This window comes from Leiobunum rupestre, chromosome 1 (genome assembly GCF_980474605.1).
Source record: "Leiobunum rupestre chromosome 1, qqLeiRupe1.1.hap1, whole genome shotgun sequence".
In the NCBI taxonomy this organism is placed as follows: Eukaryota; Metazoa; Arthropoda; class Arachnida; order Opiliones; family Sclerosomatidae; genus Leiobunum; species Leiobunum rupestre.
The window spans coordinates 44,036,901-44,051,685 of record NC_143384.1 but is presented as its reverse complement, the minus strand read 5'-3'; the positions used below and the strand labels follow the sequence as shown (position 1 = coordinate 44,051,685).

General features: G+C 40.8%; 1 protein-coding gene across 4 annotated transcripts in view; it reads right to left on the bottom strand.

Moving 5' to 3' along the window:
• Window positions 1–5,827: 5,827 nt before the first annotated feature.
• The window catches only part of Dg (Dystroglycan), a 109,007-nt gene continuing 100,049 nt past the window's right edge, over window positions 5,828–14,785 (bottom strand). For all 4 annotated transcript variants that reach the window (XM_090180338.1, XM_090180337.1, XM_090180339.1 and 1 more), the window contains exon 4: window positions 5,828–12,891. In XM_090180338.1, the coding sequence (XP_090036464.1) occupies window positions 9,974–12,891 (2,918 nt within the window). In that variant the 3' untranslated portion in view covers window positions 5,828–9,973. The remainder of the gene's footprint in view (window positions 12,892–14,785) is intronic.

Sequence of the window (14,785 nt, the reverse complement as noted above, 5' to 3'; positions counted from 1 at the left end):
TGACTGACGAAGAGTGAATCCATAGATCAATGCGAATATTCCTGATTTTCGTTGTTGAATGCTGGAATTCTTGCCATCACATCGGATCGGATCGAATATTTTCACTATCTCTGACAGCAGAATTCTATTCGTAAGAATTGGTGGAGTAGTTGAAGCTTTAACAAAACATCCATGGCCATTACTTCCTTTGTTTCACGTAACTTCATTGGTACATCTTTTAAGCATTCCGGGAAGTTCGAGGCGAACTTGCTGAGAATTAAACCAACGCTTCCAGTTAGAACGCGAAGTTGCGTTATGGCTTCTCTTGAATTTTCCACCGACTGTCCTCCACTCATTACGTCGTCCACATAGAAGTCTCTTTTAAGAATTTTGGCTCCAAACGGATAATCAGACGACCCAGTATCACCCAACTGCTGTAACACTCTAGTAGCCAGATACGGCGCTGAGGCAGTTCCGTAGGTGACAGTGCGCAGCTGAAATTCTTGGATAGACGAGTTCGGTTATGTTCTCCATAGATTGCATTGCAGATCCCGTTGCTCCGGAGCGATAAGTAACTGGCGGTATATCTTCGTGATATCGGCGGCAAAGGCAACGCGATGAATTCGGAATCTCGTAACGATGGTATAGACTGAATCCTGGAGCACGGGTCCTACGTGTTGAGTGTCATTTAAGGAGAAACCAGAATGTGTCTAAGCAGAGTAACCAGACGCGTCGAAGATGACTCTGAATTTACTGGTTTGATTCCAATCTTTCATTACGTAAGGATGGGGGATGAAAACTGACCGATGGATTACTTGACACTTTAGTCATATGTCCTAAGGTTTCGTATTGAGCCATGAATTCTTGATATAAGGTTTTCAACTCGGGCGTGATTCAATTTTCCTTTCGACCTGAGAAAATCTTCTTATTGCCAGCTCACGGGAAGTTCCAAGTGTGACCTTCGGCTCTTTGATTGGCATTTCCTTTAATGGTGTTTCCGAAAATCTTCCTCGCCATCCTTCTCCTCTTGCGCCATAAGCTGTTTCTTTGAGACCTGTTCCACCACCCAAAACCAACTCAGGGTTTTCTACAAGTTTGAGTGAGTGGTGAATTTGAATTATTGGTTGTTCAAGTCCAGTTGTACCCGAAACAAGTCCTTCGTTTTCCATTTAGCAGTATCTTGAAAAATACGTCACGGTATTTTGGGTTTTGTTGTTTGGGCCCAAGAGGATATTCACATCTTCCTGTATTTTGAAACCAGGATCTGCTAGCTTGAGGTTACTCCAAATCCCTGTGTCGTATGTCCTGACAGGAAGTTGGCAAGTAATTTTGTTGAGTACGTAGGCGTTGACGCAGAACTTATCTATTTTCTTAGAGTCGAACTGTCGCTTGAAATGTACTTGGGTGAGTCCTCTTGTTCTGCCGAGTTGGATCGAACCTAGACCCAGCTGTCCAATACAAGATTCGGATATGCATGAAACTGTTGATCGACCATCTAGTAATGCTCGAAATAGAAGATAGTCGCCTTGAGACGTCTTTACTCGGATGACGGCGGTAGCCAACATAGCGTCGTACTTCGAAAGAAAGACATCTTGAGAATGGAAGGTTTGTACTTGATTTGATTGTTGGCTACTGAACTCTTGAGCTGTTGATTACCGGATCTTTGAATTGGGTTCTCCGAATGAAGGAGCGGATGATGTTTCCTTCCGCAGGTTGAACACGTTTATTCCAGTGAACATTCGTTAAAGCGATGACCAGTTCGGAAACAGTTGAAACAAATTTTGGTTTGCTGCGCTATAGATTGCCGTTCGTTGACCTTCATAGAGATGAATTTCGGAAATTGAAATGAGTGCCGCAACAAAATGTGCAATTACCATCTGTTGGCGTTATTCCAGCTCTTGCATGCAAAGTGACTGTCTTGCGTTGAGAATCTCGGTAGTACTGTGGTCGGAAGATGTATCTCTGAAATCGAGAAGAGTACTTGAAGCCGGCATCTCAATGTCCTTTAGACTAAGTTCCCATTGTTCCTTTCACATCGGATCCAGCTTCTGGGTAAGAAGGTATACCAGAATTGCGTCACACTTGTTAGCAATACATACTTGCGCATTCCATCACCGTATCCACGATAGAACGTAGTGCATTTGAATTTCCAGTTGAGCTCGCTGGTAGAGCCGTGATTCGTTTCATTATGGCAAATACAGCTCTCGTTTACTTTCAAATTATTGGTCACGGTGTCCCAAGTGATGCCGTAATTGGTGTCCGAAATGGCGAAAGACTTGATTAGCTAAGAGGCGTTTCCTGTCAAACTTGAGAATCGGACAATTCCTTATTCTTATGAATGGCTGTTTGATACATATCTGAAAACGAAATCCAATCGTGTACCACTCCTGAGAACGCAGGAAGATTGATCTTCGGCAACTTCATTTCCGAATGAGGCCCAGTGGAAGATGGTGTAGAGCTTGGTACCATCGCTGTCTTCATACATTTCAGTTCGCAACGTGAATAGTCTATTCCATATTTGACAATGAGTATCAGCGTTGTCTGGGTCCAGTGGCACAATTTTGACACGCGCATCATCTACACTCGTCCACAACTTGTCTGATTCCGCAATGAAAAACTCGACTTGATGAAAGTTAAGCGGTAACTTCAAATGGTTTTGAACTCTACTGGATATGTTGCTGAGACCCAATTCGCTTTTAGTCCTTTCCGTAATGGCTTGGTTGCCGTCGTGAATGTCTGACTTGAACGAAACGACCAGAATCTCACGTCAACATTTAAGCCTTAATATCCGGCTCGACGGACTATAAGAAATGCATTGAACTTTAATCATTTGCCGAAACTTTGGCGGAGAAGGTATTAAATATAATAATATAAAGCATAATGAAATTTGGAGTTACCATTGGATATGTCATCAAACACTCTGAATGGTGCAATTTGTTTAGATTCCAATTTGTTATTTGAAGTTGTTCTAATAGTGTCTAGAATTTCATCGTCTCGAATTTCACCTGCTAAATTTTTCCATTCGTCAAAATCATCATCATCATCTTTGAAATAAAAATAATATTACAATGCAGAAAGGAATTAGGTCGTTTCTTAAGCCTTAGTAAATACTTACCAGAAATTAATTCGTCTCCTAACTCTTTTTTCCCCTTCTTTTTTAGTGGTGAAACGAATAACGTTTCATTCGTTAACGCAGATAAATTCATTTTAATTATCTTGAAATTAATCAGCTGATGCCAATACCAAAGTTAAACATTAAAACAAACGCTTTACAAATACAGCCATACCCACGTGTTTTCCAGCTGCTGAGCTACATTTGTATTCTCCCACTCTCCCCCCTCTCTTTTCCTTCTTCCCCGGTTGACCCTAGTTTTCCGTTTGTTCCTAACTCCGCCGCCAGAGCGCATATTTAACAATCGCGCGAAGCAAATATTCGGGAACGGGGTGTCCCTGCGTTAATTAGTCCATGTTGGAAACGACTCTCTACCTGAATATTTATTTATTTATTATTTTTTTTTTTAGAAGCTCGTTAGGAGCGATTGTGACGGGTGGGACAATTCAGTCCACTCGTCCATTTGATTAATCAGGTGCGAGATATGTGTTACAGCCACGCCAACGGGGGGATACTTAGGGATAGGGTTGGGACACCCGTGGCGGAAGTATGACAACCACCCGTTGGGGGATTAGTGGTCGTCCTCACACGGCCATCCACAAACTCTGCCTCCCAGACGCTTGGGATTACAGGAGTACGCTACTACTCCCGGCATATTTACTTTTCATACGAGGTTAACTTTGGAATTATATGAAAAATCATATGCACAATAAAAAATGCAATATAAGATAAAACAAAGGTCAATTTAAGAAGGGTAGAACAAGAACATTTGAACTATAATTTCCGTGGTTTATTGGTCGAAAGGTTACTTTTTATTATTTGTCTAATCGAAAGCTCTAAAGTAATTCACTTCTTGAATGTATCTAATCAAAATAAAGTCAACAACCGAACAGACACCCCTAAAACCATTACATTTGGCGAGTACAGGGTAAGTATAGAACGGTTAATGCCGAGATTACCACATAAACGTGCGAGTTGATGATTGTTAAGTTCTAAAAATTCGCTAAAATGAAGGTTAACAATAATAATCTACAATAAATATTTATTGATCACTTTGAAATTTAAGCAATAGACATTTCTAAAATCGATTAAAATAACTCGCGTAGGAACCTTTAGGAATTCAACAGGAAATAGGGGAAATTCGAAATTTCACCGCTCATTTACCGGAAATTCGTTCTAGTATCTTTCCGCCAAATGTACTAGATATTTCCCTTTATTAACCTGCAACTGAGTATAGTTATTTGTTGCTTGCTGAAGGGCAAAAAGAGTCTAGGCACATGCTATAATATAAATGAATCTGGTTGTTCCTTCCCAAATAGCGTCCAGTTTTGAAGTACCAACAAGAATGTTGAAAATTCCAAACATTTATTTTACCGTATATCAGATAATAATCGGAAAAAGTATTAAATCTCAAAATCCTGGAAGGCTATTCTATAAAAATCAAAAATGACAGAAAAATCTCGATCCGTGCGAATGTGGAGAAGGAGCGGATATCGAAATATCAAACTATCCATTGCCTGAGTTCAATTTTAAGTAGTGGCAGTATGTTACGCTATATCCGGTATTTTAGTCAAATCATAAACTAAATGCTTAAGCGGACGACAAATATCGGTTTAGTTTCAATGTCCAAGGCTTAAAGCAACTGTCGGCTCTATCATGAATCATTGCCACCTGTATTATGTGGTGCCATCTATTAATGGAAACGGAAGCTAAAATTCAAAATATCGAAACAATAACGTCGTCAGAGAGAGATTGTAAAGTATTATATTGAGACCACTTTTGGTCTACTTACTTGTTAGTGAACTTAAACCTAAATTATATATCCCATATAAAATATATTGTTCGAAATTACTACAACTGTCGGCTCTATCATAGCCACCTGTATTATGAAAAGGCCCATGTTATTAGAGATGGCCATGAATCTATCCGATTCTTCGAAAAAACGCTAAAGTGGGGAGCGTGGAAATATATAATAATGGCAAACTTAAGCTAAAATTCAAAATAGCGAAACAATAACATCGTCAGAGGGCCATTGTATAGTAATATCTTTAGACCACTTTTACTCTACTTGTTAGTGAACTTTAACCTAAATTATATATCCCATATAAAATATATTGTAAACAATTAATGAGCCAATCAACGCGAGGGGTACTTTTATGTCCCGCCTTTTGGGTCTATATGTAGCTTAAGCATCTTGTTTTATCTCGACGCTAGCGACATCTGTCGAAAAAAGAGCTACTTGACGTCGAGCCGGCACTCGCTTTAAATTGGCAGCATCGACTGTATGTCGAAGCAGTTCATTAAAATCACTTACGATTTTAAATTTGACCAATAATAACGATAGTTTAATATTTCGATAGCAGCCTCTTTCGCACACGCGCATTGTCATTTTAGACGGATAATCATTTTTTTTGTAAATTTTAGTATTTAATAATCAATTTCACGATCCGATTGATTAATCATTAATTTTAATTTTGAAAGAGTTTTAAATTTCACTAATTCCTGGCCTCAAACTGTAAACAAGCCAATATAAGGTATTCCCAGAAGTATAGTTCAAAGTGGCTACTATATGGCGTTAACTTGAATATTTTGGTGTAACTGTCAAGACGCGATGTAGACCATAAAAAACCCAAGTGTCATACTTATTGATTTATGTTATTTATGGGCGTACGTTACTCCCGAAACAACGGCCTGAAATAAATGGAAAAGTCATGGTCTTTTCTTATTTATTTACGTATATGACAATTAAAAAAAGATACAACACATGAATGACTTAGGGAATTGGTTTGGATTTTGCAGAATTCTTGGTAGATAATTTAGATTTTTCACTACATTCACAAATTTTTCTTATTCACAACGAATAATGAACGTTCACAAAAATTACATTTTTCTTAATATTTGATTTCATTTTCATATAATAGATTTAACACTGTCACTGGTTTAATTATAATGTTTTCTTTATACACTTATTAAAACTTTTGCTAAAATCGCTAAGAACAAAATACGTTTTTATTTAATAAAAATTGAAAAAAAAAAAACTTTTTTCCCGTATTTTTATTTTATAATGTTTCATTCTCACATCCTTACAAGAATCATTTTGGGGCGGATTTTTTTGAGGTTTGGAAATTAACGTTAATGACCGTCAATCGAGAGAATAAAAATTAAGTTGTCTTTCAAATTTTTAGCACCATTTTTAAGTGAATACTTTTAATACATTCCATTTGTTTAATTTTTTGAAAGGGGGTATAAATCGGGTCCTAGATATCAACGCTGTTGTTCTTTCGGAGACTAGAGGTTTTTGTCATTAAAAACAAAACTAGCGACGTATAATTTACGTTAAGAAGACATTTAACGTTATGGCTTTCTCTCAGTACCGTTGCGTATTGCAGCGTCCAAAACAAACATATTTCTAAATTTCTTGTGGTATTTTCACCGCGTCAAGTGAAACGAACTTTTCGGTCAGTTTTGAAACATTTAAATGCCACTGCGTCTCTAGCGTGCGAAAATAATATTTTATAAAAGACTAAAATGAGTAGATTTAGAAGTGTAATATATTTCTTACGAGAGAAGCAACCAATTTCAATTGATGCGAATTTCACAACAACCATGTGTATAACTATGAATTCATTTAATTTAGTGTTGTAAGTCGGAAAATTTTCCGGAAAATGACCGAGGCCTTTTTTCCGGAAAATGTTTCGTATTTTTCCGAAAAAAGTTTTCATTCCACGATAAGTTTAATATATTGTTTGCAAATTTAAATTAAACGGAATTTTCGCCTAATTTTTTCGAATCTAAAAGTAAAACTAAACCACTAGACTAGTTTAAACTAATTAACAATGTAAAACTATTAATGTTTTGTAGTATGTTTACTGATGTTATAAATTTTATATCGATAAAAAGTTAAAAACATTAAGAACCTTTAAGAGGAAATTTATGTTTCAATTATTTATTTTTCGGGAAAATCAACAGCACTAATTTAATTTAAATTAATTCATAGCACAGCGCAATACGGCTCAAAACTTTCAGCTTGTAATACTCAGTCTAACGATATAAACAGTGGAAGGCTATCAGAGCAAACGTATTAACAATTTTGGTACGCAACGTCTTGTTTCCGAGGCATGAAATAAACAAGTTGGTCTAAAGGTCATGTACAAAATCTGGATAAAAACGTCAGCTTATGCTCTAAAAAATTTAAAAATAACACCATCGCTCTTCGGTCTAAATTTACTCTATGTGAGTGGGTTACTCTATGGATATAAAATTAAAAATATTCTTCCTATGGTTATTACCTTATTTATAAACGTCATGCCCGCGTAGGTGCATGGTAAGTGAATAACCACAACAGCATACTTCTCTCGTAAGAGATATTATATTCTTCTGATAGGACATTAAAGAATAGTGAAGTTTTTGCTTCATTTTATTAACTGCGTCGCAACGCAAACTACATACGCACTGCTTCAGATATACGACATGCATTAGCTTTCTTAATAATAAACATTACTGCGGAAAAAACGGGTCCTATAAATAGATATCTAAAACCCCAATGATAAAACGGGATACCTGACCACAACATACTTGTGTTTGGATAATATTATTCAAGAAAATGATAGGAATGTTTATTTTTATTAATTACCAACGATGGAAATATGAAAACCGTACCTATTGCGAACAGTAAATAGTATTGTCCAAACACGCACGTCTTGTCGTCGGGTACCCGGTTGTATCTCACATTTTGTAACTTTAATACATTGGGGCCAAATATAAGCTAACAGTAATTTGAAAGAGAACGCCATACCGCAATGCACATCATTACTGTACTTATGATTCCTTTCGGGATTCAGTACTTAAAAATATTAATAATTTCCAACACATTAGGAGGGTGAAAACTAATTTACTTTCAGGTTAATGATTTCTATGAATAGACCAATTTTAATAGTCTAGGCCGTAAAGCGATTAGCCTTCATAACTCATTTTAGCCAATCAATAATTTAACAGACGGCTGTGACATTGCTACCCGGTTAATATCTTGAATCTCAATTTTAATACTTTTGTTCTGCCAATTGGTGCAGTAGAACTCGTAAAGTACGATATTGTTGTATGGGCTCTACTACACTTTAAAATAATATAGCTAATTTTTATTTTTATGTTTAATTTGATTGGCTATAAAAATAATAATAATTCTGACTAACTTAACACGGCCGTAGAGTATTAAAATCTTTCTGTTCAACTAAATTTTAACCGAAACTGGTTTTGCGATAACGTCATACGATTACGTGACGTCACGACTACTAGGCGTGTTTTTATTACGTCACGCGGCTCGACCCTAAAGTGTACAAAAATTTTTGGTTCAAAGTCAGGTTCAAAAATCAATTATCTTAACAATTGAATAACATCATGATAATTAAAGCTTGACTTCAAGCTCTTAATTCGTACGTTGTGTATAATAAAATGATTATCTTGACACGTTCGTATTTTTAACTTAACTTAAATGACGCTTCACACAGTGCGTTTGTTGCGTGTTTTTCAATAAGTTCTAAAACTCTAGACACGATTAGAGATTATATCGTTCAACCATTAAGTTTTTTTAGTAAATTGTTTAGTTAATAACCACAGCACAGTTTTTGTTTTGATTAATAAAAACCCAATATTTTTTTCGGTACAAAAATGTATGAAATATTTTTAAAGTTGTTCTAAACGTATTTCTTGGATATTTTTTTGGTTTGTTTGGTATGATTTTATTTTATTATTTCAACGTAAATGTGTTGACAAAAAAACAAATGTGGCATGCATTGGCATTTCTTGACTAAGAAAAAAATTATATAAAAACTATAACTACTATATATTTAAATTTCGAAAAAAAATTAAACTAATTAAACCTCGTCAAGAAGTTTAAAAACACTCTAGAATCTAGAGCAAAATATTAGTAGCTGTCAATAGGCTTTCCAATTTGATATTTTTTTCGTTTTAACTCCTGTACAATGTTATATAATATTTATCATATGTAAATTCTCCCATTTCATAAATTTGAGATTATGTGAAATCGTACGTATAAATAAGAAATGAAAATTTCTACGCAAAATAATATAGCTCGATACATTAGCAGCCTTTTCTCTCGATAATTTAGAAGAAAAAAATTCAGTCGAAAAATTTCATTGTTCCGAGCGAGTTGGCTCAGTCAGTCGACTACGAAAACAAAAAACGCGTTCGAACCTAGATCGCGGAATAAATATTTCTTCCGTCAGATGGCGTCGCGAGCGTTTTAAATACGTTGAAAACGCCATCTAAGGAAATAAATGAACCGGGTAAAAATCATCCGTTGCTTAACAGAACGATACAAATTCAGGAAGACGAAAATTATTGACTGGGATTCATCAGTGGTAATAATTAAAATTCCACCTGTCTATAATTGTGAAAATCAATTTGACGTTAAAGCGTGGATTAAAGTTAATTAATCCACGACCAAAATAAAAAGGGGGTGGATTCCCCGGATATACATTTCATCTTTAAAAGGCTTAGTGAAGGCACACCTATCGAAGGAAATTTAACAAAACGCAATTTTCTCTTTCGTCATTTTTCTTTTAAAAGACGCGATTCCCAGCCGGCCAGCCTGCCGTTGAGGATCGTCGCAATAGTTTTGGTTTCAAGCCCCATAAAAGGGTGTCGGGGGATGCTAAGTAATTCAATTTAAAGGAGAAACGAATACTTTCGGACAAAAATTTCACGTATTTCTTATACACCACGCGAGTCATATTTATCGCGTTGCTTTTTTTGTTAATTGTAAAATTGAAATGAAGTTTTTAGTTTAGTCTCTCAATGACGATAAATGACACTCGAAAGAAACGAATTAATTTCCCTTAACGACGCGATCGCTCCTAGATGGGGTTAGGGTGGAACGTAAGGAGGAGGTTGCCTGTAAGTAGGGGTGGCTTTGGGCCGGGAATTTTTGTTATCCCTGCTCGAGGTAAAAGGCGGGGGTGGTTGATAGGGAGGCGAGAAATGAGGGTCGGGGTGGTGCAAGTCGGCGTTCGTGTCTCTGAGGTTGGCCACTTCTTTGCGGTCGGTTTGCGGCGTGGAGTCGCGACTGCTGGCCGAAATGGAGCGAGGGTATTCCATGGGCGCCAGCGGGGGCTTCTCGTCGCGCAGGATGATCGGCGGTTTGGCCGGGTCGTTCTTCTCGTCCAGCTCGTCGGCGAAGATGATGGGGATGCCCTTGGTCACGAAGGCGCCGTTCTCGTTCATGGTCATCTTGCCCTTCCGGCGCTTGCGGTACAAGAAGCAGGCGACCATCGCGGCGATGATCAACATGATGGCGATCACCACGGCCGGGATGATGGTCGTGATGTAAATGTCATCGTCACTGGTCGTGGTCGGCTCGGACTCGTCGGTCGGCGCGTGCACGACGGGCGGTAACGGGACCTCGGTGCCCGAGGTGGGGCCCAGCTCGGTCATGCAAGAGCCCATGGGCATCGTGTCGACTTTGATGACGCGAAACTCCGATCCCATCGCTTCGATCAACTTGGACGATATCGTTTCGTTGTCGTTCATCAAGTAGCTCACCAAGTTCTCTATCTTTTCCCGGGGACAGGGGTGGTGGGGCAGCGTGTTGTTCGTCCACGAATACACCACCGAGCCTTTGCTGATGGAGTTCACGGTGATGTAACGCGGGTCGGGGTCCCCGTACAGCTTGGACAGCTTCCAGGGAACCAAGACCTTCTGGCTGGTGTTGCGGTTGAACTCGTTGAAGTTGGCCTCGATGTGCATGCTGAATTCAATGCTGGATTTCCTTTGGACGCGAGGATGGACCGCGATCATGAAGACGTCGTTGGCCGTGTGCCCGTCCGAGTCTTGGGCGATCATGTTGAACTCTCCGCCTTTGTCTCCTTCGAACGGAAGTCCGTACAATTCTTGGGATTTCTGGTCCAACTGCACCCAAGACGATTTGGGCACCATCGCGCTGTCGATAGTCAGGAAGATGAGTTTGAGGTTGCGAGTACTTCCGTCTTCCGTGTCGAAGAAGGTGTCCTCGGGGATTTTGAATCGCAGGATTTCGCCGATGGTGGCGTTGACTTGTTCGATGGCGTTCCTCATTTGGGGTACGCCGTCCGTCTTGGTCGGAGGGGTGCTAGACACGGGCGGTTGGCACACGCCCAAGTAGGTGACGTAAGCCTCGGCCACTTTAATCTCTTTCCCCAACATCTTGGTCAGATGATGGGTCGGTTGTCCTGATTCGTCCTTGATCAGCTTGCTGGCCAACCGTTCGATTTGATCTCTGGGACAAGGGTGTCGAGGTAAAGAGTCGTTGGTCCAACTGATCTTTAACGGGTCAAGGGTGACGTCCTTGACGGTAATTAAGCTCGTGTTACGGTCACTGAACAATTTCGCCAATTTCTTGACCACTTCTATCTCCCATTCGATAGCGACCGGGAATTTCCATTTGGGACTGACCAGCGACAGACTGAAGGTGTGGTGCACGGCGCGGTGGCCGGGATGCTGCCTCACGTGGACGTCTAGTTCGTCTTGAACGGCATCGCCGTTACTGTCCAAGGCTTCCAAAATGAAGCGATATTTGCCAATGTTCTCGTCCAAGGGCAAGGCGTACAGCACCTGTTTCTCCGGATCGAATTGAATCCAAGACGATTGCCCGATGGCGGTACGGTCTTGCGTCATGAAGATCAACTTCAACGAGCGGGTATCGCCGTCCTCCAAGTCACCGAACGTGTTGCTGGGGATTTCGAAGGACCACACTTTACCGGCCACGATGGACAGTTTCTTCATCCTGTTCTGGATGAACGGTTTCGAGTTGGGCACGTTCGGGATGACGGTCGGACCGCCCGAATGCGGCCGACTGGGTTTGATTTCCGTGTACGGAGTGACGGCTGGCGTCATGGAAGGCGGCATTAGCGTCGGCGTGTGCTCCTCCTGGGAAACTCTGGTCGGGACAATATCCAAGGTCGTTAGAGTACCGTCGTAAGTACTGGGTCGATCCGGGGTGAGAATGGGCGTCCCGAGACTGGGCGCGTAAGGAGTGGCCAAACGCGGTAGCACGGGCGACGCGGTGATCCTGACGGACTCTCCGCGATGTTTGTGATGTCCGCGTTCCCCGGGCGCTATTTCTTTGCCACCGTGGTGGTGTCTGTGGTGGTGCGAGCTGCTGCTGAACACCGGGGAGTGCATGGTAGGAACTATTCGCGACTCGGGAGCGTTCGTTTCGTCCGTGTATTCGTCGACGCGTTCCGTCGTGTGGGGCCATCTGGTGGGCACGAACCCGGGCACGGGCGTGGCGGCGAAGGCGGCGTGGTGAGCTTGCCGCTTCTCCCTGCGCACGACGGACTGTTGTTGGCGGTTGGTGACGTGCCACCCCACCACCGGGTGGTTGAGCTCGTCGCCTAGGCTGCCGTCCTTGGACATCTTCTCGACTTCCGCGATGCGCTCCGATTGGTCGGGGTTGACGATCCCGGAGCAGCCGACTTGCCATTGGAGGACGGCGCCCGGGTTCTTCGAGGTTCGGGCGTTCCCTGGACCAGCCATGATCGCCGCAGCGTCGAACGCCCTGGAATTGGCCGACAACGGCTTCAGTTTCAACGATTCCACCGGGATCCGCATGACGCTGGCCGCCTTCTCCAGCAGACTGACGCGGGTCTCCGGCTCCAGGCTCTCCAAGTCGGCGTCGAAGATGACGCTCGCCACCGTCAGCACTTCTCCCGCGACGCACTTCGGCGAAGGGCCGCCGTTTGGCGAGTTAGCGTCGGGGGCGTCGTCAACTACGTCGATGGAGAACACATCTTTGGCGACGTTTTTACCTGCGGAATGGACGAGTTACAAAGACGCTTGACCAACTATATCGGCTTAAAGGGAGTATAACCCCCAGGGTTGGCAAGAACCGGTCAGACTAGGTTAAACCGGTTTTAACCACCGAAAAAAATCCATGGTTAAAACTAGTGTTGTTAATTTTCCGGAAAAATAAAATGCGAAAACATTTCCAGAAAATTACAACACTAGTTAAAACCACTTATTTTTTAAATAAAAAAATATTAAAACTTAACCTTCACTTTTTGTCGTAAGTAATGAGCTATTAGACGATCTTAAAATTCATTTTGCGCGTGAAAATGCGCCATCATGTTAGGGTATAAAAGCAGGTAAATACGTCGGCTATACCTCTCAATGTAAAGGTACTGTCACGCCCAAAAACGTTATTTTGAAATCGGGCAATTTGAGCATTTTCGATGTAATGAGGGCTATATATAAGCAACTTAAGCATTGTTTTAATGGTTAAAACGGTTTAAACCACCGGTTACAACTGGGTTTAACCATACTGGATTTTTAAATTAAAAAAAGACGATTTTTGCCAACCATGATAACCCCTCTTGTTTGGGTGCGCTCAGACTACACCGAGTAGCTTCCACAAGCCTTCCTAGCGACGGGCGTCAAGGAGTTAGTTTGATCGGGTTAACCCCTAAATTCCGAAAAAGATTATACACCCTAACTAAACTGACTCTCTAGGAAGGCTTGTGGAAGTTACTCGGTATAGTCTAAGCGCACCCTACCAAACAAGAGGGGTTATATTAAACACTAAAGGATGTTCCACGAGCGAAAAACGCAAAAATACTGTAACCTTGCCACCTAGCGGCGCGAGCCCGCAAACCGGAAATTGTTTTCTATCCAGGGGCAAACAAACGGGCGTGCAATTCCATGCTTGATTATCTTAATATTTACATTCCTTTTAATATGTATTCGGCTTTATTTTAGGATTTGAAGCTTGGCAGATTCAGCCTTTTCACTATTTACTATTTGCAATTTTAAACGAAATTGAAGATTAATAAAAGAAGCGTGTTTTGATCCATGTGGTTATAATTTTCAACTAAAAGAGCAGACGAAAAGCAAGAAATTCCAAAAACCCGCGAAATTATTTAAAAAAATACGAGATGGCGCTACAAAATCATATCCAGTGCCCCTGGGGGAGTTGAGCGCGGGGGGGAGAATTCACGTTACGACCGAGCCAACGCGAACTCGGCATTGAAATCTTAGCTCGTGGAACATCCTTTAGTGTTTAATCCATGGCCCACACAAGGAGAACGCAACCCGTCAAAAGTCGTACATTTTTCATCGGTTAGACGCATTATAACCCGCTGCCGTCGGAAGGGGAACATTCGGAAATTGTCTTCCCCCTTTCCGTAAAACGTTCAGCTTAAAGGTTCGTTTAATGAAATTTGTACACAACACTGCGTTAGCGTGTTTAAAGGCTAGCTGCGTTCTCCTTGTGTTTGTTTGCTCCTAGGTTAGGTCTAACAGAGATGTTTTACGTCGATGCATCGTGGCATTTTTACAGGGTTGGCAAAAAACCGTATTTTTTTAATTTACAAATCCAGTATGGTTAAATCCGGTTGTAACCGGTGGTGTAAATCGGTTAAATCCATTAATAAAAAAATGCTCAAATTGCTTAAATCTAGCCCTCATTTCCTAGAAAATACTCAAATTGCCCGATTTCAAAATTACGTTTTTGCGCGTGAGAGTACCTTTACATTGTGAGGTATAGCAGATTTATTTTCCGGCTTTTATACCCTAACATGGCGGCGTATTTTCACGCGCAAACTGAAATTTAAGATCCCCTAATTGGTTATATCTAGCTCTCATTACTTACGACAAAAAGTGAAGGTTAAGTTTTAGTTTTTTCAATATTTCCGATTCATTTCTCAA